Source organism: Dermochelys coriacea, chromosome 2 (genome assembly GCF_009764565.3).
Source record: "Dermochelys coriacea isolate rDerCor1 chromosome 2, rDerCor1.pri.v4, whole genome shotgun sequence".
NCBI lineage: Eukaryota > Metazoa > Chordata > Testudines > Dermochelyidae > Dermochelys > Dermochelys coriacea.
In genome coordinates, this window is record NC_050069.1 from 216,215,533 (window position 1) to 216,241,952 (window position 26,420).

At 41.3% G+C, this 26,420-nt stretch overlaps 1 protein-coding gene across 1 annotated transcript in view; it reads left to right on the forward strand.

The window, feature by feature from the left end:
* The window catches only part of DGKB (diacylglycerol kinase beta), a 519,697-nt gene that overhangs the window by 120,337 nt on the left and 372,940 nt on the right, over positions 1-26,420 (forward strand). The window contains 2 exon segments of the mRNA XM_038392537.2: positions 11,013-11,089; positions 15,999-16,019. Of these exon segments, the coding sequence (XP_038248465.1) occupies positions 11,013-11,089; positions 15,999-16,019 (98 nt within the window).

Sequence of the window (26,420 nt, forward strand, 5' to 3'; positions counted from 1 at the left end):
CTTCATCCGATGAAGTGAACTGTAGCTCATGAAAGCTTATGCTCAAATAAATTTTAGTCTCTAAGGTGCCACAAGTACTCCTTTTCTTCTTTTCTAAACTGTTCACCTTGCCCATAATTCAGCTTGCAACCTTATGTACTAGCTGCATTATGATCTTTTTGTCATTGCCAACCTTTAGCCTACTAACTCCACCAAATCAAAGCTAATTCCTGTCTGCTCTGCACTGTTGTATAATAATCACATTGGATGATTCTTGTACCCAGCTTTTATGTGTTGTAACCATTTCGACTAGGGTCTGGGTATCTAAATACTGATTAATTTTGAGCAGTAATGGTTGTATGACTGTGAATTTGCCTGAGACTCGTACTTAGCTCTCAGAATATTTTTTTCTGAAGACAGAAGTAAAGAAATAGTAATGGTTTAGCTAGCTTTTGTTTTAAATTGACTACTTTCAATTATATTGTCCTATTAAGTTTTATCCTAAACTGTTCTTTCATTAAGTCTTGCTATCAAGTTGAATTATAGTTGTTGTAATTTAATTACTTCATTTAAAATTATACTTCATTATCTGATTCTATTTCTTTCAATTTAGCCATTTAATTATGTTAAAAATTCTCAGCTACTAGTTAACCTTAATTAGGGTAAACAAACTGTTGATGCTGTTAATATCTTAAATAACCGAGTGAATATCATGGTGGTTGATGCTCACAGTTTTTTGAATTTATATTCAGTTTAAACTATTAGTTTGTTCAATATTGTTAACTAACCTTGTTTTAATTTATTTTATATTTTAGAATTTCATGCTTATTTAAGAGGGTGCTTTAAGAGTTGCTTCATTGTATTAGTCAGTATTTTTCTTTTTATTTGAAGTACAGTAACACCCCACTTAATGTCCTCTCACTTAACGTTATTTCGATCTTATGTCCTGCTCAATTACAGAACATGCTCCATTTAAAGTTGTACAATGCTTCACTATAACATCGTTTGGCTGCCTGCTTTGTCCACAGCTGGCAGCCCCCCTATCAGCTCCCCTATGCCCCCCCCCACAGTGCCTCCTGCCAGCTGGCAGACCTTGCGGATCAGCGCCTTCCCCCTCCTCACCCCGCTTCCTGCCTGCAGCAATCAGCTGGCTTGCGGTGTTCAGGAGGGAGGGGGGAGGAGCAAGGACTTGGTGCGCAGGCTACCCCCTGCCCCGCTGCCTCCTGATCTCGGCAAACCAGCTGATTGCCATGGGCAGGAGGCAGGGGAGGGAGGGAGGAAGCTGCGCACTGAGTCCTCGCTCCTCCCCACACCCTCCCGCACCCTGAACCTTGCAAGCCCGCTGATTGCCGCAGGCAGGAAAGAGGGGAGAGGAGGGAGGACGCGGCGTGCCTCCCCCCTCCCTCCCCTGCCTCCTGCCCATGGCAATCAGCTGGCTTGCGGTGTTCAGGGGGCAGGGGAGGGGTGAGGGAGAACCTGCACACCGCATCCTCGCTCCTTCCCCCATCTCTCTTGAACGCCGCAAGCCAGCTGGTTGCTGCGGACAGGAGGCAGGGAAAGGAGGGGGAGAAGCGAGGACGTGGCATGCGGAGTAAAGGGGCAGAAGGGGGGGAAGAAGAGGCGGGTTAAGGGTGGGGGCTGGGGGGGAGTGGGTGGGCCGAGGGTTGAGCCCCCCACCCCTGGTGCTTGCAGAGTAGGGAAGCTGCTGCTGCTGTTGCACAACGTGCTTCTCCTAGCTTACAGCACCTTCAGCCTCCTTGCCTGCCTCATTGTCTCTAGTGCCAGTGAGCTGTGCCTGTGTAGGGTAAGGCAGGGGCACCTCCGAACTATCGTACTGTACTGTATGGCAAAAAAAAATAAATTCCCTGGAACCCACCCCCCCCCCCCCCCCATTTACATTCATTCTTATGGGGAAATTGGATTCACTTAACATCGTTTCACTTAAAGTTGCATTTTTCGGGAACATAACTACAACGTTAAGTGAGGAGTTACTGTAGCTCATTTGCATACTTCTTGTTTTAATTGTTTGGTTTCTTTTACCATTTTTGAATACTTGAATAAACATTTGATTTCAAAGTCAAGTTAATTTGTTTATTTTATGGCATTCCTTAATGTATAGGAAAAAGAATCCTTGGTAACTTTTATGTGATGCAGTGTCATTAATAACAATAATTAATTCTATCTCTTGATTTATTTTCCTGAATTAGTTGTAGGAGAAGCAATTAATTCTAATTATTTGTTTTCTCTGAATTATTAATTTTAATAATTATTTGTTTTTCTTTTTGTAATTTTATTTTTAACATTACCTGGCACCCATCTCCTCTCTGCCCCACAAAAGTACAAGGCCAAAGCCTGCTTGCCCTGCTTATTTGGATATCATCAATAATAATATTTTAATAATTGTATTACCATAGCACCTGGAAGCCCTAGTCATAGACCGGGATCTTATTGTGGTAGGTGCTGTGCTAGTCCCACAGACTTCAGTAAGACTTCTTCTCATTTTACTCACATGAGGATTTGGCTCATAACGAGGTCACTGTTGTGTCTGTGTGTCTGTGTGTCAGAGGAAGGTAATGTCAAAGCTTGGATAAATTGTTTCTTGGGATCTTTAAACAGTATTTCCATTATTTCTTTTAACAAGTTCAATAGGGAAGCTATACATCCATAAAGAGAAAAAACAAAGTCAAAGAAACACAAGAGAACATATTTTCAGGGATATAAAACAGTGTTGCAGCCAAGGTCTTCAAAACACACAGAAAAAAATAAATACTAAAGGGATTACTGAATACTAGTTGTAATGATAAAAACAGAAAAACAAACTGACCATAATTTTTTTTAAAAGCCACAAGCTAATTAAAAACATAATTAAAAACCTAAACATATTCATTTTATTTCAAAAGATAAATGTTTTGCAAATGTGCAAATGTTTAAACTCCAAAGGGGCTTCCTACGGCTGTAATAGTATGTACTGGAACCACAGAGTGGTTAGATTGGCATTCATTTTGGATGATTATTGTTCCCCCCCCACCCCCGAGTATAGTACCTGCCATTGTACCACAGTCTCTTCACCTCTACATATGAGAATTTTCATGCATAAATGTATGTATTTAATAAAAATAGCGGTCTTTGTGTTTAAGGTCATGTATTAGGACTGAGGAAACCTGGATTCAGTTTGCAGCTCTGCTACAGACTGACAGCCTGGCATTGGGCAAGTTGTTTAGGCTTCATTCCTGAAGACTTGTTCATGTTTACTACATGAATATTACATTTAATATTATGTATTGTGAGTAGTCCCGTTAAAGGCACTCAGGCCCCTTTGTTTGTACGGTTAAATGTGCAGAATAAGATCTTTAGTCTCTTTGAGTCTCAGTTCCCCATCTGTAAATTATGAATCAGGTGACTTCTTTGTCTGATGAATTAGATTGTAAGGTCTTTGGGGTAGGGATTGTCTCTCTATATGCGTAGGCAGCACGTAGCTAGGGCTAGAGGGAACTCGGTCCCCCCCAAATCAGAACCACCCCACTGCCCATGCACACAGCCCAGAGCAAATCTCTGCCTTTGGTGGCACCAGGGCCAGCTTGGCACTGAGCTGCTGGGTGCCCAATAGCAGGACAAGCAGGGAGAGTCCCCAGAGACCAGCAGCAATCGGTGAGGTAAGTCTGTGGGGCCCTGGCATAGTGCTGCAGGCAGAATTTATCCCCAGTGTGGCCATCGAGCCTGCTCCATCCATGGTGTGTCCCACATCTCTGGTCTCTGCAAGAAGAGCCGGGGCTGATGTAAGGGAGTCAAAGGGAGGAGAGGAGAGGTGAAGAGGCTACACAGGAGGAAGCCAGACACAGCGACAGCCAGCTGTGGCCGCTGGCATTGCCACACCATTCCCTGCATTCCCAGCCCCTCCTACCATAGACCCCCCACATAAACCCCTCCCACAGTCACCCCATTCTCCTCGCCATGACCCCCAAACCTCTCTGTCCCATAGCCCCCCAGATAACCTCCAGAGCCCTGCTTAAATCCATCAACCCCCATGATAACCTATCCCTAGGGTGACCATATTTTCCAAAGGGAAAATGGGACACTGAGTAGTTCTGGCCCAAGCCGCTCACCCATGCCCTGTCCCTCTCACCACCCGCCCACATATGGGCTGGCCTGTGTCCTGCACCCCCACTCTTGCCACAGAGGGCTCCTATCTGAGCCCAGGTTGCCCCCCGCATGGGGCTTGGATTGCTCAAGCCCTGCCTCCCTTCCCCCACTTCCCTCGCTGGCTGTTGCTGCTCACCTGAACCCTGCCTCTCCCTCCCCACCCCAAGTATAGCTGGTGTTGCTGTTCGCTGGAGACCTGATTTCCGCTCCACCCCCCGCAGAGCTGGCATCACCACTTGCCCCTCCTGCACATTCCTCTGCATCCTGCTAAGGGTGCGTGCTGCAGTTTTGGGGCAAAAGTGGGCATTTATCCCATTTGCTCTTGCCACCTGATCATCACTTTTGCCAAAAAAAAAAAAAAAAAAAAAAAAAAAAGAAGAAAAAGCCAGGACAGAGATTAAAGAAAGGGACTGTCCTGGTCAAAGTGGGATGTATGGACACACCATCCTATCCCCAAAGAAACACACCCGATACAAGTTGAAATTGCCTACTTTGGATCAATCTATAGTCCTGCTTGTAGAAGCAATCTTTCCAGGGTAATTACTTGTTAGAATGGTTTCCTCACAAAGAAGGATAATAATTATTCATTGGATGATTAATCGCTTTGTTTCCTTTTTGTATTATGCCTGATCCATATCATACTTTGCAATGTGTTTAGTTCTCCCAGGAAGCATTTACTCATTAGTTGTTTTAATTATCAGTATGGTTGAGAAGGTGTTTTGTTGGATCTTCCCGTTTTCACTGGCTTATAACTTTCCAAATCAATATTTCTTATTTTATTTGATGTGGCCTTCATGTAGCAACGAAGTTTGGAAATGATCTTACAATTCAAGTCCTCTTACAGAAACATATTAAAGCGAGCTGGGCTGAACATTCTCCCAGTATTGGTTTATGTTACCGAAACTGTGAAAGGAGAACTTGATTTCTTTTCTGATAGACGTAGTGAATGAAGGGCAGGCAATCGATGTAATATATTTGGATTACAAAAAAAGATATATTGTCTCATGACATTTTTAAAAATTCATTCAAGTTGGCGTGGATATTAATACTGTCCTATGGATTGAAAACTGCTTGAAAGACTATAAACAAGGGGAAATTATAAATGACCGTGCCTCAGTAGTTGGAAGGTATTGCGCTTTGCCTAAAAGACTCCTGGGGAGTTGGGGCAACCCAGGCAGAACTTAGACCCTCATCCCTCCTTTTCAATTACAGGTATGCAGAGTATGGGAGAAGTATGTCGTTAGACCACAGAGTCCGGCTGGCATGCATAAAGGGAAGGGGTAGAGATGCTATTGCTGAAACTTTCCCCATCTTAGTTCTACTTGAGATTTTTTTAAAGCATCACTGCTGGGAGCAGAATTAAAATATTCAGAAGTTATAAGAAACATATCCAACTTGTTGGTAATACGGTTTGTATTAATTACAGTTACATGTGTATATAATCACAGGTTTCAGAGTAGCAGCCGTGTTAGTCTGTATTCGCAAAAAGAAAAGGAGTACTTGTGGCACCTTAGAGACTAACAAATTTATTAGAGCATAAGCTTTCGTGAGCTACAGCTCACTTCATCGGATGCATTTGGTGGAAAAAACAGAGGAGAGATTTATATACACACACACACAGAGAACATGAAACAATGGGTTTATCATACACACTGTAAGGAGAGTGATCACTTAAGATAAGCCATCACCAACAGCGGGGGGGGGGGAAGGAGGAAAACCTTTCATGGTGACAAGCAGGTAGGCTAATTCCAGCAGTTAACAAGAATATCAGAGGAACAGTGGGGGGTGGGGTGGGAGGGAGAAATACCATGGGAAAATAGTTTTACTTTGTGTAATGACTCATCCATTCCCAGTCTCTATTCAAGCCTAAGTTAATTGTATCCCCGATACTGTCACGGCTAACCTGGTGGCAGAACTTTGTGACTTTGTCCTGACCCATAACTATTTCACATTTGGTGACAATGTATACCTTCAAATCAGCGGCACTGCGATGGGTACCCACATGGCCCCACAGTATGCCAACATTTTTATGGCTGACTTAGAACAACGCTTCCTCAGCTCTTGTCCCCTAATGCCCCTACTCTACTTGCGCTACATTGATGACATCTTCATCATCTGGACCCATGGAAAAGAAGCTCTTGAGGAATTCCACCATGATTTCAACAATTTCCATCCCACCATCAACCTCAGCCTGGACCAGTCCACACAAGAGATCCACTTCCTGGACACTACGGTGCTAATAAGCGATGGTCACATAAACACCACCCTATATTGGAAACCTACTGACCGCTATTCCTACCTACATGCCTCTAGCTTTCATCCAGATCATACCACTCGATCCATTGTCTACAGCCAAGCGCTACGATATAACCGCATTTGCTCCAACCCCTCAGACAGAGACAAACACCTACAAGATCTCTATCATGCATTCCTACAACTACAATACCCACCTGCTGAAGTGAAGAAACAGATTGACAGAGCCAGAAGAGTACCCAGAAGTCACCTACTACAGGACAGGCCCAACAAAGAAAACAGAACGCCACTAGCCATCACCTTCAGCCCCCAACTAAAACCTCTCCAACGCATCATCAAGGATCTACAACCTATCCTGAAGGACGAGCCATCGCTCTCTCAGATCTTGGGAGACAGGTCAGTCCTTGCTTACAGACAGCCCCCCAATCTGAAGCAAATACTCACCAGCAACCACACACCACACAACAGAACCACTAACCCAGGAACCTATCCTTGCAACAAAGCCCGTTGCCAACTCTGTCCACATATCTATTCAGGGGATACCATCATAGGGCCTAATCACATCAGCCACACTATCAGAGGCTCGTTCACCTGCGCATCTACCAATGTGATATATGCCATCATGTGCCAGCAATGCCCCTCTGCCATGTACATTGGCCAAACTGGACAGTCTCTACGTAAAAGAATGAATGGACACAAATCAGACGTCAAGAATTATAACATTCAAAAACCAGTTGGAGAACACTTCAATCTCTCTGGTCACTCGATCACAGACCTAAGAGTGTCTATACTTCAACAAAAAAGCTTCAAAAACAGACTCCAACGAGAGACTGCTGAATTGGAATTAATTTGCAAACTGGATACAATTAACTTAGGCTTGAATAGAGACTGGGAATGGATGAGTCATTACACAAAGTAAAACTATTTCCCCATGGTATTTCTCCCTCCCACCCTACCCCCCACTGTTCCTCTGATATTCTTGTTAACTGCTGGAATTAGCCTACCTGCTTGTCACCATGAAAGGTTTTCCTCCTTCCCCCCCCGCTGTTGGTGATGGCTTATCTTAAGTGATCACTCTCCTTACAGTGTGTATGATAAACCCATTGTTTCATGTTCTCTGTGTGTGTGTGTATATAAATCTCTCCTCTGTTTTTTCCACCAAATGCATCCGATGAAGTGAGCTGTAGCTCACGAAAGCTTATGCTCTAATAAATTTGTTAGTCTCTAAGGTGCCACAAGTACTCCTTTTCTTTATGTGTATATAATGTTTGTTTAAAGAGTAATAAAAATACCGCTGGGAAAACAAAAGAAGGAAGAGGTATAGCCATTTCTAATAAAAAGCCTTGACTCAACCTTATAGCACTTCAGAGAGGGGAGGCTTTTATTTGGGAGTAACTTCTGGCCCAGAAAGGGGGAATTTTTATATTTGTCTATTCTACCTACCTGTCTTCCCACGAACATCAACTTTGTGTTCCTCAGATTTAGTTTCAGCCATCTACCTTTCATATACTTGCTGATCACAGTTAGGCTCTCAGATAGTTGGATGACTTTGCTATCAGCAAGGGAAGTGATTAGAATATAGTGCAGGTGTGTTCATATGGTTATTCAGCAGGATGGTCAGTAGAATAGTTCCTTGTGAGGGGTCTCGTGAAAGAGGAGAAGTTGTCCATCAGCAAGCTCTGAATGCGGCTCAAAAGGAAGGATCTCATCCAACTGAGTGCTTTCTCCGTGCAATTCCTCAGATGACTAAATGTTTCTAGGATCAAGGCCTTAGAGCCTGAAGTGCTTCTCTGCATGGAATATGAGTTTTACAGCACTTAGCCGGTAGCACTTTGGGGCCCTAATACTGATTCAGGCTTCCTCTGGCACTGCAATCACATTAATGTTTAATAATACAAATAGGGCTAATTTTGCCCTGTATCTGTGTTCTTAACATAGTGTATAACTTGCATTATATGCAAGTACTATTTTCTTATTACAAAGATTTTTTTTGTGTCTAGAAAATGAAGTGAACTTGTTTGGTGCATTTCAGATTGTAGGGCATCCACACACTATAGATCATGGAACAAGACAGCAATTAGCAACAGTCTTTCATTATCAGGGTGGATAAAAATCAATGATTTTTTTTTTTTAAATCAAAAATATTCATTTGGTTGGTTGATAACCGTATTACCAACAAAAACATTCATTTTTTTTATTTAAATCGGATTTTTTTTATTTAAATCGGATTTTTTTTATAAAAAGGTTTTTTCCCTGAAAAAGCAATCTAAAGATATCTCGTCATGGAATAGGGATTATAAATTCTAAATCTATAGTCTGAGACAATATATTCATGTAATGTTTATGAAAAGTTTTGAAAATGAGTTCCAGTAGTTCCTGGATTCCAGGCCCAATCTTATGGGGTTCCTCAGGCTTCTGTATAGATTATTTAGGTTAATCTTTCTATCTACCCAATGGGACTCAGTGCTCAGTCTAGAAGATACCATCAGAGATTTTAGTTTTGCAGTTCTCAAACTGCGGATTTATGTCTCCAGCAAAAATGTTTTAAAATAAATAATAATATATAGAGATGAGAAATAACAGACCTCAACTCTGTTGTCCCTCTGCAAATTTGTGTACACAGTTCAATCCCTTACCTCTCTCTAAAAGTGCAAAGTTTCAAAACGTTCAATGAATAGAAGATTGTTGGGGGCGGAATAGATCTGGACAAGAAGAAGTCTGGAGAAAAATGTGAGAAGTGAGGGACATATGCTTGTTTTGTTAAAATATTATACATTTGCTGTTGAAAAAATATCCAGAATACTTAACGTTGTTGTTTTAGTTAAATAAAACAATTTAAATGTCTGTCTGGTGATGTTCTCCTCCTAATACATCATGGCAAGAAAATCCTCCAAGTATTAATGATTAACCGGTTGAATTGGAGATAGTTTAGCTCCCAATGACTTCATAAATATCTGCTTCAATTATCTTTGGTAAATGAAATAACCAAACAATCATTCATTTTCTGATACAGCTGTAAAACTAATCTGAAATGTTTTCCAAATAAATCCTATTTAAAAATGTATAGTGTACCTTCTAAAAATGAAACCTACATCTATCTCTGAGTTGTGAAGAATATGTATTAAGCTTATAACAACCAATAAGAATGCACTTTTATGTAGAAAACCATTACTAATTCGAGTCTTCCTGACTGGTGATTTAAATCATGATTTAAATCAAATCCACTCTGCTCATTATAGTGTCTTATTCGGCTATCCCTCAATACAAAGATTGTCTGCGAAGGGGGTTCATTGGTAGGTTCTTAGGGGGCTAAGGAGTCTTCTCTGATGGATCGCAAAATTGTCATGGTGGAGAGGCTTGCATGGGCTAAAGACTCTCAAAACTATATTGTCCGGAGCTTTCATTATAATGTAACTGTGAAAGCATTAGTTCTTACAGTGCTTGAACTGCTTTGAAATTATTTTCCCTAAGTTTGTAATGTGTTACAAGCATGACTTTTTTTTAAATTACATACATTCCTCCTTGGTGTCATATTTCCCTTTTCAGGTCTATTTATTGATTTAAAGATGCACTTTCTTTTTTAAAATCAGTTTGCAGATGGTTAACTCTCAAAAGCTACCACAGTATTGTATTTTGCTGATATAACTTAAAAAACCACAGAGCTAGGCCTGCTATTTGTAACTTAAAGTTTCAGCTTACTTGCTGAAAGCTATTTTAAGACATGACTGAGTTGTTAGTTTCTTTTAGCTGGTTGAAATAACATGAGATAGTCATGTGTAAGTGAATGGTGTGTTTTGAAAGAATCTGAGTCCAGGGATTTGTATAGTGAATAGTTATTGAAATTTTTGTAGTAATAGTGAGCAATCAGAATGTCAGTTGAAAATTATTTATCAGTTGTGAGTCAATACCTGCAGAGCATTCCTGCATGTGGAGTGCTTAAAATCATTAAATTTCAGTTTGAGATTTATAGCTGTGGGGAAAAAGAAAATACAAAATTAAAGAGCCATACTGCTCCATACTGCTGCGGTAGTGTTTCTTTGAGCCATTCTGCTGGGGTAAAATAACTCTTAACTCTTGCATAGCTGGCCCTGATAAGAGAATATTTGAGTGGTATAGAGTTGGTGCAATGGCTTCTATGCCCTTCCCTGTGTCTGGGATAGAGGGCATGGTTGCAGAGAAGGGGCATTGCCCTGGTCTTCCCTGCATTCTGGTGTGCGCTGGCTGCTTTGATGACCCTTGTGCCCATTGGGACCTATGCCTGAAAACATCCAGTTTACGCTGGGGAGGACTAGCCTGATCCACTGCTGGTACAGGATCAGGAGAGTGCATCAGTGACTTTAAGTCACTTTTGCAAACAGCCTTTTCTGAAATGTGTTATTCAACCACAGTCAAAGATTAGGTCACAGAGTATACAATTTTTCAAATGTTTTTGTCTTTGTTTTTATTAAATTGGAAGGTACAATATGTTCTCTTCTTACCGCACTGGTAATTCCTATACTCCTAGAGGAGATTATGCATGCACTTTGAAAAGAGACTTTATTCTCAACAGCACAAACCCAATCTGAAACAAATAATGCCTTTCTTGACTACAGTTCATACCGTATAAATCAATTTCCTGTAATTTTTCTGTTTTGTTCTAGATTCCACCAAGAAGATTAAGGATGTTCTGGAAGAATTCCATGGTAACGGTGTGCTAGCAAAATATAATCCTGAAGGGGTAATTCTTCTTTGTAATTCAGTGGTTTAAAAATGTGATTAATGTAAAAAATGTTTTAAAAATTGACATGGCAGAATAAGCATTTATAAATAGATAATTATTTACAAATTCTCTGTTTGGAGTGATGCTTTATGCTTTTGAAAGTAAAACATATACTGAAGAACTAAAAAAAAGATTTATTTAACTAAAAGGATCTATTAATATGATCATTTCATAGAATCCTAGAAATGTAGAGCTGGAAGGGACCTCAAGAAGTGATCTAGTCCATCATTCAAAAGCCATAGAACACGCATGTTTATTCTGATGAATAATTTATTTGTGTAAACAAAGTTAGTTGCTTTTTTATTTAAAAAAAATCACTTACAAAAATCTTTGAGGTGAAGTTAAGATGCTGCCACAGAACAATGCCTTCTGCTCCATATAGCCTTTTGGGATTTGGGACTTCATAATACCACATTCAAATTTAAAAAAACCTAGAAATGCTCAGGTAAGATCTCCTCATGTATCCATGAAAGAATGTTTAGGTTAGAAAAAACAAACTCAGGAAAATCAGGCAATGCTTATTTGTGGTGCTGCTTCACATGCAACCTTAATCCTAGCCACATAAGGACGCAAACACCTTGGTGTATCATTATTTTGGGAGTGAGGAATATTTGCCTGAATTGCAAATTGCTTGACAGTAATATTAAGAAATTCTACAATGCATTGTTAGGTTCTGTAATTGCGGTAGTGCAGCTAGACCAATAAGGAGAGGTAGCTCAGTGTGTCCAGCGTGATTCCTGTATCAGTGCTGCTACACAAGCTACTACAGGGTCTTGAATATGAATTCTGATTTGGAGTTATGGCGGACACGGATATAATGCCCATTATTATTAGGAGGAGTAAGGGCACTCTGATGTTACCAGTTCCTATTGAAATCAGTGTAGGATAATTAAGGTTGTGTTTGCTCAAGTTTAACCACAAGTTACTAGGCTTCATGCAGGAATTATTGGGTGAAATTCTATGGGCTGTGCTGTGCATGAAATTGGACTAGATGATCACATTGGTCCATTCAGGCCTTAAAATATATGAAGAAGTGGGACCTTGACTGGTTTTCATAAACTTTTTTTAAAATATTAACTTTCTTTAGTGATATGGAGGGAATCCTTAGCTGAACAGGGAGCTGCAAAATTTATGCTGCTTTTGGTATTGCCCTCAATTCTTGTAGGGAGTTCTTATGTATGGATATGGGTTCTTAATCAGTATTTAAAATAAATATATATATTTAAGAAAAAGCATTTGTTTATCTTTAAAAGTATTTTTCTATTTAAACCTATGGAATAAAGCCACATACTACTTTTTAGCACATCCATATAATGTATATCAAAATAGCTAAATAGCTCAATATGTATTTTCCTTCTTGGCCTATTTTTCTGTGACTTATATGGAATTTATAATATGAGAGCACTTGTGCTAAGTAAACTTTGTTGTGAATCAGTTCCCATATATATTACTTTGTATTGTATATATTAAAGACAAGAAACATTGGCAAGTAAACCAAGTAAAGCCCCTTGAACTTTGAGATCTCTTTAAATTGTGGTGGTAAAATGCAATAATAAATAATTTTATCTGACCTCTGGATCTGTATGTATCTGTAGAGCAGTGGTTCTCAACCTATTTATCATTGTGGGCCACATGCACACAATATATATACTACCTGTATGGCCCTGAGGATGTCACATGGGCTGCAGCTGTGTGGTAATTGGGCACCCGTGGGTTGAGAACCACTGCCATAGAGCTAAGAGTTATCCTTGGCTGATCATCTTGAATCTGCATTATTTTTATGCCTGGAGTTATGCTATGAAACTTTGTAGTGAACTATATTTATGGAGATAAAAGAGCCTAAACAATCTCATGTTCCAGGTTTCTCCTTGCCCTGTGGGTTCAACACTGTATTCCACTCTAGTGCTGTTGTAGTGCAATTCTTCATTATATGCCACTTTAATAATCAGATTGCTCCAGTACAATTATTATCTTTTTGACATTCAAAACTGAGTTCTGAAATCAGAGTCTTGTTTCTTCATTGTCTTTCACCTTGTAGAGTCACATAAAGCTGTGCAGAGCGGTCAGATTGGGAGGTTAGTTCAGCAATGGAGATGATGAACTTGGCCATCCGAGGGTTATCCAACATAGGAGGGGACCCTCCTTTGTCATGGACCTGATTGTAGCAGCTCCTATGCCACTCCCTCTTCCTGCTTTTGGTGTAGGGAATGTGATTGGGGCTTCTGTAAAGACCATTGATACCCAGACGTCATTTCAGTCTCACTGTAGTCCTTTTCAGCTGGCATAGTTTGGAGCAACCTTTTAGACTTGCTAGGGGATGAGCTCCTAAAACTCATCTCAGTTATTCAGGATTTATCTCAGCTAGTTCATGGCACCCAATGGCCCTTTAGAAAAGCTATATTGAAAAAATAGTCAAGGTTAAGTTAAGAAAGTAGATGAAGACAATGAAATGTTTATGTATAGAAAGACCAGGGCTCTGTTGTAACAAGACTGTTTCAAGGCAGGCTGTTTCAGCAATTGTGTGGCTCAAGGGGACATGCTATGGCCATTGGATCTAAGCTGCACCTATGAACTGTGAGTTTGAGATCCTGCCTTTGTCAGAAATGTGAGAGTACTAGGTGGGTGTGTTGCTACTATCCACCTGTGTCAAGGGGATTTTATACTTTTGGGGACATTTTCCCTCATTAAAGCTACTTTACAAGGGTATCTATTTCCTGGGGGACCCCTCTCTATGCCCCCCATGTGAGTTGGTGTCAGGAAGAACCTAGTCCCTCTGTGTGGGAAGCTGAGAATAAGCATGCATGGAACTTTCACCCAGTGCCAAGACTAAGGTGAGTCTTGGGAATGGGCATGCTTGGTGCACAGCACAGACTCACAAGTGCAGTCATTGGGGAGAGGAATAAGAACACCCACTGAGATTAATAGAGCAGTTCACATGTCTCAGAGTTATTGTTTAAAGCTGTATTGATCTCCCTGGGGTGTTCTCGTTTAGCTGAGAACATGTCATTAACATGAAATGGGCCACTTCATCTCTCTGAGGTTATGTTTACTCTGCAATAAAAGACCGGTGGCTGGCCCAGGTCAGCTGACTCAGCTCAGGCTGCATATAAAATTGTAATGTACTGTGACCCTCCCCACCTCTCAGGGTCCTAGAGCCAAGGCTCCAGCTCAAGCCCGAACGTCTTCCCTGCAATTTTATAGTCACATGAGCCTGAGTCAGCCGAGTCACACTGTAAGTCTTCTGTGCTGCATATGCTTGTCCCAGATTTTTGGGGTAGTGACTCTGCAACTCCATTCCCCTGCCTCTTTCTGCCTCCTGCCTATGGTATATGCACGCCTCAGACTCACCACTTTCCCACCTCCGTATGGCCTGGTAGCATGAAGTGGCAAGGTGGAGTTGGTGAGAGCGCGCGTGTGTGTGTGTGTGTGTGTGTGTGTGTGTGTGTGTGTGTGTGTGTGTGTGTGTGTGTGTGTGTGTGTGTAGGGTGTACTCAAAGCCGCTGGTGTGTGTGGGGGGGGTGTTGGCATAGTAGGTGTGCAAGGAGGTGGCTTGGAATAACAGGCATGTTGGAGGGACTGAGGCAGTAGTAGTGGAGTAGTAATCTCAGCAGTTAGTGGGGAATATATGAGTCAGAGCAAGTGAGGGGTAGTCTGGAAACTGTGCAGAAGAGTGTGAGGTGGAAAGAAAGAGTCAGAGTGGTGCAGTGGAGGATGTTGTGGGGTCTGCAGCTCTGTCTCCCTCATCCCCCACATCCCTCAATCAAACAATGATAGGTACTAATATGGCCCTATCACTATAGCATCTGAGCGTCTCACAATCTTTCATGTATTTACCCGCACAAGACCCACATGAGATAGGGAGGTGCTGTCATCTGCACTTTTACAGACAGGAAACTGAGATACAGAGAGTCCAATTGACTCGACTGAGGTCACGTAGGGAGTCTGTCGCATAGCAAAGAATTAAACCTGGGTCTCCTAAATCCCCTGTCCTTATCCTGGACCATCCTTCCTCTCACATCACCCACAATGTCCGTTCCCCCTTCAAAAAATATCTCCACTGACTCCATACTTGTTCCCATATCCTCTGCTCAAACTATGGGTTTCATGTTGATGCCTGCCTCTTCTTGGGGAGGACAGTTCAGAAGAGAGAACCAGGCCGTACGGGACAGGCAGAGAGATCTGAGATAGAATTCATACCCAGAACACATCTTCTATAGATACATCTAGAGTGGTAATTTTTGCTTTGAAGTAGTTTTGAGCATTTGTAGATAAATGGAAAAAGTGAATACAATCCCTTCATCCGAAGCACTGCTTTGATTTACTTATTGTTCAAATGATAGGAAATGCAGCATTTCATCACAGGTTTTTAAATGGTGCTGACCAGAGTCTGTCCTTCTCTGCGCTTGCAGTTAAACTGCTCAGAACTGGTTCAGCATCACCTGTTGCTGACATCAATTGTTGACAACATATAACTTACATAAAGTGCACTGGGGTGATGGTGAAAGTTTCAAGACATTGTTTTCATTGTTATTTTTCCTTGGATATCTATCATTGCATGGTTAAAAACCAAATGCTTGCACTGTCTAACTAATCAAGACTAGACCCATTTTTAACAACTATGCTAACATAAAATAATGGAATGAGTTTGTTTTCTTTCAAACCTGTTTATCTACAAAATGAAACTTTCAACTAAAATAGTCCTATTATAAAAACAGAGTCTGAGTGTCACTATATATATACTACATTAATATGTGCTTTCTTTCTTTCTTTCTTTCTTTCTTTCTTTCTTTCTTTCTTTCTTTCTTTCTTTCTTTCTTTCTTTCTTTCTTTCTTTCTTTCTTTCTTTCTTTCTTTCCATGCACTACAGAAACAAGACATTCTTAATCAAGTAAGTAATCTTTCTTTATTAGATTTTTTGTTATTACTAATATGAACAGTGATTGTTTATTTGCTGGGTTCCACTGAAACATTCTTATATTGATAAATATTTCATGTGGCCACTCTTTCAGGTAATGTATTATAATTTGAAGCTGAGAACAAGGTGTATTCTTACTAAGACAGCATGCTGTTTTTCATTAGGTGAATTTAACTTGTATCATTGTGACTTTTCCAAAATTTTGCTAAAAGTGTAATTAAGAGTAACATGGAAAATTGAGGTAGGGTAATCAGCCACAAGATAATGTGTAATTTCTAGTGAGCTCTTGTCAATGTTTTCTGTTCCTGTGAGATGATATTTTTTGAGAAGCATTAATGTGATCACATAATCTTTTAATGATCAGACTGTGTCATTGACATGTACACTGGTGTGTGATACAAAGCCAATTAATTCCATAAACTATCCACATTTCAGAATTTGAATAGAATATAAACTTTAGTGTAATTAACTATATAATAACATTACCCTGTTGTGCTCAGAGCCTAAAACAACAAAATATATCCACACTACAGTAGATAGCTAACCAGATGAATCTGGAAGTTGAAAGCTGCTTGTGTCTTCCTTCTGCACATCTGTGCAAGGGCCAGAGACAATGCAACTCTTAAGGTTTGTAAATCCTGCTTAGTTTACAAAATTTATTTTCAATTGAAATCTTCCATATTATCCAAAGAGCATTTATTTTCCACGAAACAAAACCATGTCAAATGCAACACAGTTAGTAGCCATGACTCTAGAGAGGCTCAGTGCTTGGTATAGGAATGTTAAAAATCCTGATTTATATTCAGGAACAAAGTGTCTGTGAGAAATATTGAATAGAGCAGTCAAACACTGTTCCTGACCTCTAAAAATCCAGTGCAGCTCTTCCTTAGCTTTCATTTATACCAAGTTCATCCATTTCCCAGACCCCCAAAACAGTAAATGAAAGATATTTATCTGGGATATGAAACCATGAGAAGAGGGAGTGAATGCTCTATATAATTGGCTTATTATACAATAACAGCTTAAACAGCAATATGTTTGAAGAGCCTCTGCCAACAGTGGCAGCAAGGGATTTCAGAAAATTATGTTCCTCAGCTTTCCAACTACCCCACTACCCCAATATAATGTGACCCAATATAACACAAATTCGGATATAACGCAGTAAAGCAGTGCTCCGGGGGGCTGGGCTGTGCTCTCTGGTGGATCAAAGCAAATTTGATATAATGTGGTTTCATCTATAATGCAGTAAGATTTTTTGGCTCATGAGGACAGCATTATATCAGGGTAGAGGTGTACTAGAGAACAGGTCAGCTAGCAAATATTACATACTAACTCAGTGATGGGTAAACTTTTTGGCCCGAGGGCCACATCTGGGTATGGAAATTGTATGGCGGGCCATGAATGCTCATAAAACTGGGAGTTGAGGTATGGGAGGGGGTGAGGGCTCTGGCTGGGATTGCGGGCTCTGAGGTGGGGCCAGAAATGAGGAGTTGAGGGTGTGGGAAGGGGCTCTGGGCTAGGGCAGGTTCCTGGCCAATGGGAGTGGTGCTGGGGGCACAGACAGTGTGCAGAGCCCCCTGGCTGCCCCTACGTGTAAGCGCCAGAGGGTGGACGTGCTGCTGCTTCTGGGAGCCGCCAACCCGCTCCCTGGTTGGAGCAGCAGAGTGAGGCAAGCCCTGGACCCTGCTCCCTAGTGGGAGCTCGAAGGCCAGATTAAAACGTCTGAAGGGTTGGATGCGGCCCCCAGGCCGTAGTTTGCCCACCCCTGTACTAACTAGTTACTATATGTCACGTTCTGGGGTGCAATCTAGACCAATGAGAGGTTGTCACTGCCTGCCCCTCTAACCCATGGTGCCTTACAATGCTTTGCTGTTGTAGCTCCCACTCTCAGTTGGGCCACTCTCAGTTTAGCAGCATGCAGGTCACGCTAAGTGTCTGTGTGTAGTTGAAACCCTGATCTGGCAGCTCTGACCCTAGCAGCTTGTCATCAACACACCAGTCACAATGGCTTCCACCAGCCTTGGTTACAAACTGACTTATGACTGACATATGACTTATTTTTAAATATGATTTTATGTGTGCACAAGATTCAGCTTTTATAAGCGAGAACCTGAAATGATTGAAATGCTAAGCCTCTCCAAAATCAGGATCATAATGGAAACAATATATGAATATAGTAGCAATTTGTGGATGGTGATATTGATGATGAGAGGAAGGATAAACATTATCCCTTTTTATGTGACAGTATTTCAAAGTACTGTTTAGTGATTCACTTTAAAATGAAAGTGATTCACTTTGTTGGAAGCAAGATTCATTCAGATAGCTATTGATATTTTTTTTGTATGGCTATTGATTAATTTTTAAAGGTAAAGCATTTGTAAGCTCACAAGTATAATGAGAAGAAGCACAGTCTTTATGTTTTGGACTTGATTATGGGTTACAGCAATTTTGTTTATATCAGTTTTCTCTGATTGATAATGTGGTACAGTTGTTAAATTGATATGCTGAAACATCAACTGAAAAGCAGTTTTTCTGTGAAATTACTTGCTGCAAGAAACCATTAGAAACAAGGTGTCTTCATTGCAGATATTGTCCTCTGTTTTTGTAAAAAGAAAAGGAGGATTTGTGGCACCTTAGAGACTAACACATTTATTGGAGCATAAGCTTTCGTGAGCTACAACCCATTTCATCAGATGCATGCAGTGGAAAATACAGTGAGGAGATTTTATATATACCGAGAACATGAAACAATGGGTGTTACCATACACACTATAACGAGAGTGATCAGGTAAGGTGAGCTATTACCAGCAAGAGAGAGAAAAACCCTTTTGTAGTGATAATCAAGGTGGGCCATTTCCAGCAGTTGACAAGAACATGTGAGGAACAGTGGGCGGGGGGGAGGGGAGCTTGGCTGTAGACAACGGATCGTGTGATGTGGTCTGGATGATTATAAAAAGATTCTATAGTGATTTCTAATATCCTTTAACTCCAGTTCCAAGATGGTGTTATGTAAAACACATCAGAAGTTTGTGGTCATGTTCATCACAACACTCTTTTGCGAGTCCTAGTGTTCATATTGTATAATTAACAAGATAATAGAGAGATGAGATTGATGAGGTAATGTCTTCTATTGGACCAATTTCTGTTGGTGAGACAAGCTTTCTAGCTTACACAGAGCTCTTCTTCAAGTCCTGGGGACAAGATGGTTACAACAAGACATTTACAACACTGCATATAACAAAATAATGACATTCACAGTATAAAAATATCTATAGAGGAAGGAGCGAGCAGTGGCTCCGAAGCTAATTACTTTGTTTATTAGACCCTGTGGTATGCAGCACAGTGCTCGTGATAAGAAAGCATGGTGTAAAAGAACCTTCTAAGCTGCACAAAAGAGAGTACAAATAATATTTGATTCCATACTGTATAGCTATTCATACTATATACCCAGAAATCATTTTACTAATACAGTAAACCTCAGAGTTACTAACACCTTGGGAATAAAGGTTGTTTGTAACTCTGAAATGTTTGTAATGCTGAACAAATCATTATGGTTGTTTTTTGAAGGTATACATTGTCCCCAAATGTGAAATAGTTATGGGTGAGGACAAAGTTCAGCCACCAGGTTAGCCGTGACATTATCGGGGATACTGTTCCTGACGGCTTGTAGCCCATCTTTGTGTAGAATGTTGGTGTAGAGGGCTTCTACATCCATAGTGGCTAGGATGGTGTTTTTAGGAAGATCACCAATGGACTATAGTTTCCTCAGGAAGTCAGTGGTGTCTCGAAGATAGCTGGGAGTGCTGGTAACATAGGGCCTGAGGAGGGAGTCTACATAGCCAGACAATCCTGCTGTCAGGGTGCCAATGCCTGAGATGATGGGGTGTCCAGGATTTCCAGGTTTATGGATCTTGGATAGCAGATAGAATACCCCAGGTCGGGATTCTAGGGGTGTGTCTGTGCGGATTTGTTCTTGTGCTTTTTCAGGGAGTTTCTTGAGCAAATGCTGTAGTTTCTTTTGGTAAGTTATTACACAAAGTAAAACTATTTCCCCATGTTATTTCTCCCCCCCACCCCACCCCCACTGTTCCTCAGATGTTCTTGTTAACTGCTGGAAATGGCCTACCTTGCTTGTCACCATGAAAGGTTTTCCTCCTTTCCCCCCCCCCCGCTGCTGGTGATGGCTCATCTTAAGTGATCACTCTCCTTACAGTATGTGTATGATAAAACCCATTGTTTCATGTTCTCTGTGTGTATATAAATCTCCCCACTGTATTTTCCACCAAATGCATCTGATGACGTGAGCAGTAGCTCACGAAAGCTTATGCTCAAATAAATGTTAGTTTCTAAGGTGCCACAAGTCCTCCTTTTCTTTTTGCGAATACAGACTAACACGGCTGCTACTCTGAAACCTGTCATAAATCTGGTGTGTCTATTCAGTTCATGATTTTTAGTATCTAGCAAAGTTATGAATTTAAGCTCCCAGGCTCATCTTTCGGAAGTGTTGTGCAGGTTTCCTTTGAGTATAAGGATTGATAGGTCAGGGCTTGGCTACACTTGCAAGTTAGAGCACATTAAATCAGCCCCGGGCTTCCTAACTTCTGAGGTGTCCACATTAGCAAGGCATGTAGAGAGCCTGTAAAAGTGGCAAAGAGTCCTGTGGCACCTTATAGATTAACAGACGTATTGGAGCATGAGCTTTCGTGGGTGAATACCCACTTCATCGGATGCATGTAGTGGAAATTTCCAGAGGCAAGTATAAATATGCAAGGAAGAATCAGGCTAGGGATAGCGAGGTTAGTTCAATCAGGGAGGATGAGGCCCTCTTCTAGCAGTTGAGGTGTGAACACCAAGGGAGGAGAAACTGCTTTTGTAGCTGGCTAGCCATTCACAGTCTTCGTTTAATCCTGAGCTGATGGTGTCAAATTTGCAAATGAACTGAAGCTCAGCAGTTTCTCTTTGAAGGTTGGTCCTAAAGTTTTTTTGCTGCAGGAGGTTGAAGTGTTCTCCTACAGATTTTTGTATATTGTATATTGCCATTCCTAATATCTGATTTGTGTCCATTTATCCTTTTACGTAGGGCCTGGACTCTGCAGCTGGACTACTCCTCGTAATCCACCTCCATGAGAAGCATAAAGCTTGCTGTGCCCCGGCTGAAATGCTCAGATGTCAGTGTGGATGACGAGTTGCATTACTGCACTGTGATTGGACTCTAGAAACGCCCCATAATCCCCTGAAGTCAAGGGGCCACTCTTCTCCTTGTTTTGAACTCGGCTGCAGGCATCCGGATAGCCCCTTTCAAAGCTCCATTTCTGACAGCCCGCATGCTTATCTGCTCCGGGACAAAGCAAACCATTACTGTGGAATGCTGCTGCTGTGAGTGTGTGTAAGAGAGAGAGGCTGGGGGAAGGAGGGGTCTGCTGCTGTCTGAATTTACAAGACAGCATGCTGACACACTCTCTGCCCCCCAAAAAACAGGTTTCAGAGTATCTCTCCCCCCACATACACACAACACACTCACTGTCACATTCCACCCCACCCCACCCCCATTTGAAAAGCACAGTGCAGCCACTTGCACACTGGGATAGCTACCACAATGCACTGCTCTTTGTGGTGTCGCAAGAACTGCTAATGTGGCCACGCCAGTGCGCTTGCAGCTGACAGTGTAAACACTTGGCAGCATTTTCCCTGCTGCGGTCTCCGAAAGCTGGTTTAACTCACAGCATTCTACATCTGCAAGTGTAGCCAAGCCCTCAGTTATAGAGTGATTGCTTTGTGGAAAGTGTTCAACGACAGGTGATGTGGTGTGTTTTTGTCTTTTATCATTTTCCTGTGTGAAATTTGAGAGTGTAGTGATTGTCTGGTTTCGCCCACGTAGTTGTTACTGGGGCATTTAGTGCACAGGATGAGGTACATCACAGGTTATGACAGGCACTTGAAAGACCCAGGGATTTTGAAAGTTCTCTTGTGGGAGGTTTTTTTTTTTAATCATAATAGCAGTGGAGATATATCTACAGGTTTTGCATTTGTTGCTCTGGCAGGTCTGGTGCCCCTTTGAATCAATGTGTCTTGGTCTGTAGGGAGCTTGTTTGTGATGATGAGCTTGGAGAGATTAGGGGGATTGTTTTAAGGCCAGAAGAGGGGGTTCAGGAAAGATTTCTTTCAGAAAGGGGTCCCTATTGAGTATGGATTGTAGCTGTTTGTTACCCTATATAGGTTTCGGTGTGGGATGATAGGTGACAAATAGGGGTGTGCAGTCAAAGGGTGGGAGGGTTATTTCTGTATTGAAGCAAGTTCTTTTGGTGTATTTGGGGTTGGGAGGGCTGTTCCATGATGCGATCTACTTCTCAGGTGGAGTGTATGTAATTTATCTAAAATACTTGACTGATGTAAATGTTGAAGTATTGTGGCTTCAGAGGAATCTCTTGAACAATGGCCTAAACCAAGGGCATGGCTACACTTGCAGATGTAGAGCGCTTTGAGTTAAACCAGCTTCCGTAGAGTGCAGTAGGGAAAGCACTGCAGTCTGTCCACACTGACAGCTACAAGTGCACTGGCGTGGCCACATTAGCAGCTCTTACAACGGCCACTGAGAGCAGTGCATTGTGGTAGCTATCCCAGCATTCAAGTGGCTGCAACGTACTTTTCAAATAGGGGTGTGGTAGGGTGGAGTGTGACAGGGAGTGTGTTGTGTGTATGTGGGGGGAGAGAGATGGGTTTTGAGGGGGCTGAGAGCATGTCAGCATGCTGTCTTGTAAGTTCAGACAGCAGCAGACCTCCCCTCCTCCCGCCTCTTTCTTACACACAGCATTCCACACTAATGATTGCTTTGTTTTGGAGCAGATAAGCAGCCGGCTGTCAGAAACGGAGCTTTCAAAGGGCACTTCCGTATTCAAAACAATGAGAAGAGTGGCCACTTGGGGGATTACGGGACATTTCTGGAGGCTGATCAGAGTGCAGTAATGCAACACCTCATTCACACTGACACCCAGGCATTTCAGCCAAGGCGCAACAAGCGTTAATCTTCTCGCCGAGGTGGAGTACCAGGAGTGCTCTAGCTGTGGAGTCAGAGTGCTCTACATGTCTTGCCAGTGTGGATGGGTAGTGAGCTAGGGCACCCAGGGCTGCTTTAATGTGCTCTAACACACAAATGTAGCCAAGCCTCAAGAGTGAACTCTTAAAATTAAGTCGGTTTCCCAGAAAATCTCTAGGGGACATGAATGCAAATGAATCTCCTCTGGTTATGCAAGAACTGAGGTTTTTGAAGCTTCATCCTAAGGGTGAAAGACCTTTGTTTGGCTGATTACCTATTCATGGTGGCTTCAAAGACCCAAACAGGATAAAAGAATGACTCTCAGAGTCGTGAGGGTGCCTGTTCTGAGCTGAAGCTGTGATGCATATGTTGGCACAGGAAAAAAAAAAAACCCTTGTGCTGGGGTATGAAGGATTAATCAAGTGAGGGGGTGATCTCTGACAGGCTTTTAAGTTTGTATGTAGGCTCTTATTTTTAATGTGTGTGCTCTGTAATGCTTCACCTTAAGAATAAATGTGTTCTCTTATAAAGGGCTGTGTGGTAACTTAAACTGCTGGTAAATACACTGTTAGTCTCTGAAGAAAAAGGACACTGCAGATCCTGGCCATTTAGGCATTTTGCCTTGCTAGAGGTTATCACCATGTAGACAGGGAACTGTTCATCCTGGAAATATCCCAGTCAGAAGGGAGAGAGATGAGGGTCTCTGCCCAAAAGGGGTGACGTCTGAGGTCAGACCCGGGAGCCTAGAGTGGGTGTTCTTCTGGACTATAGAAGAGGAATACAGGTGCAGTTGCCCTGAACTGTGACAGATAATACTGTCACATAATATGTGTGTGTAAAAAGCCTCTGACATGCCCTTTTGTACTTGTAAGATATTACTGATATTTTTTTCCCATCCTGCAGCATTGTTTGTTTCTTACTAATAATAAATGAAAAAAACTTTAGGATTCTTAAAGAACATGAACATCTTGCAAGATTATGATACAATTTTTTTTTAACAATGCTTTTGAGAATGGCTGGAAGATGTCAGCAGGGGATTTTTTTCCCACTCATTCTGCTTCATAGTTTCATATATTTGCATTCTTTAGAAAAAATCCATCCCTAATTTTGAAACATTTCTTCTATAAAATGAGAAACCTGAAGACACTAAACAGATGTTTCTGTGGTTCTGTATTATAATGTCTGATTTATATCCAGTTATACCTGTTGGCTGAAAAAGGACTGTTCAGTGCTTGTAAGCAATTCTATAAGCCTCTGTATTTTCTGTTCAGATACACAGTAGGCCTACAGTATTTTCCTCTACTGGATATTATCTGTGAAATTACAGGTAGTGACCAGACTTTGGTAGAATCTCTAAATTCATTTAATTGAATTAAAGTTTATTCAGGTTGAATTAGGAAATACTGGTTAAAGTATTTTCCCAATATATATTGAATTGTTGTTTTTCTATTTTTTATTCTAATGTACAATATTCCATCCCTTTCTGTTTTTATGATGATGGCTTTGTGCTGCAGGTCTGAACTTGTGCAATGATATGTGGGTGATACTTAAGTATTTCCCCAGTAAAACAACATAGGAAAAACACTCCCTCCAATCATAATACTTACAGTCATTGACGAACCATTGGATGTGACCTGGGGCCCTTTTTAGTAACACAAACAAGAAACCATCTTTTCTGGCATCACCCCAGAATAAGGAGGTTTTAGTACCATTATACAAGGCACTGGTGAGACCTCACCTAGAATACTGTGTGCAGTTCTGGTCTCCCATGTTTAAAAAGGATGAATTCAAACTGGAGCAGATACAGAGAAGGGCTACTAGGATGATCCGAGGAATGGAAAACTTGTCTTATGAAAGGAGACTTAAGGAGCTTGGCTTGTTTATCCTAACTAAAAGAAGGTTGAGGGGAGATATGATTGCTCTCTATAAATATATCAGAGGGATAAATACAGGAGAGGGAGAGGAATTATTTAAGCTCAGCACCAATGTGGACACAAGAACAAATGGGTATAAACTGGCCACCAGGAAGTTTAGACTCGAAATTAGATGAAGGTTTCTAACCGTCAGAGGAGTGAAGTTTTGGAATAGCCTTTCAAGGGAAGCAGTGGGGGCAAAAGATCTATCTGGTTTTAAGATTCTACTTGATAAGTTTATGGAGGAGATGGTATGATGGGATAATGGGATTTTGTTAAGTAATTGATCTTTAAATATTCAGGGTAAATAGGACTAATCCCCTGAGATGGGATATTAGATGGATGGGATCTGAGTTACCCAGGAAAGAATTTTTTGTAGTATCTGGCTGGTGAATCTTGCCCATATGCTCAGGGTTTAGCTGATTGCCATATTTGGGGTCGGGCAGAAATTTTCCTCCAGGGCAGATTGGAGAGGCTCTTCGCTTTCCTCTGTAGCATGGGGCATGGTTGACTTGAGGGAGGCTTCTCTGCTCCTTGAAGTCTTTAAACCATGATTTAAGGACTTCAATAGCTCAGACATAGGTGAGGTTTTTCATAGGAGTGGGTGGGTGAGATTCTGTGGCCTGCGCTGTGCAGGAGGTCGGACTAGATGATCAGAATGGTCCCTTCTGACCTTAGTATCTGTGAATCTATAAACATCACTGTTGGGCACATGCCATCACTCGCTTTGTAAGCCACCCCTTTTACTATTTATTTCAAATACAATAATTTGTCTTAGAAAATATATTAAAAAAAAAAGCCCAACCCCAATTGGATCAGATTAACATATCTCTACTGATTTGAAGTGGATATATATCTGAATGTGAAGGGAACCAAAGCAAGGGGTAAAGGTCTAGATTCACCACTGCCCTACACCTTGTACATTGTTGAACACTAGTGCAAAGTGGATGTAAATTACTGCCAAATCAAAGTGGTAACATTTTACACTCACTTTGCACTGATATAAATTACTATATAAGGTGCAGGATAATGGTAATTTGGGCCCAGACTATTTAAAGCTCCCAGAAAACCAGTCAGTCACAAGATGAAATACTGAGGGTGATTTGCCAATTTGTAACTCTTAGCAATTTTCAAGGCAGAAGAGGAAGAAATATGACTATTCACATACCTTACCTTGTACATTTATTTTTCATTAAAAATCAGAGGTAGCAAATCTTTCACTGAAGAAGGCTGAAAAATTTGGAGCATCTATGCAGGTTTCACTGTAAAGGAAATTTCATTACAGTTAGTATGCAAGATAATATGGCTGCAATAACATGTTTTTATAATATGAAATTTCTCAAGAATTTTATCAAAATAAAATTAAATTAAAATTTATCCAAACTCAAGCTATCACTGGATTTTGGCAGTGCCTTCACAGGCAGGGGA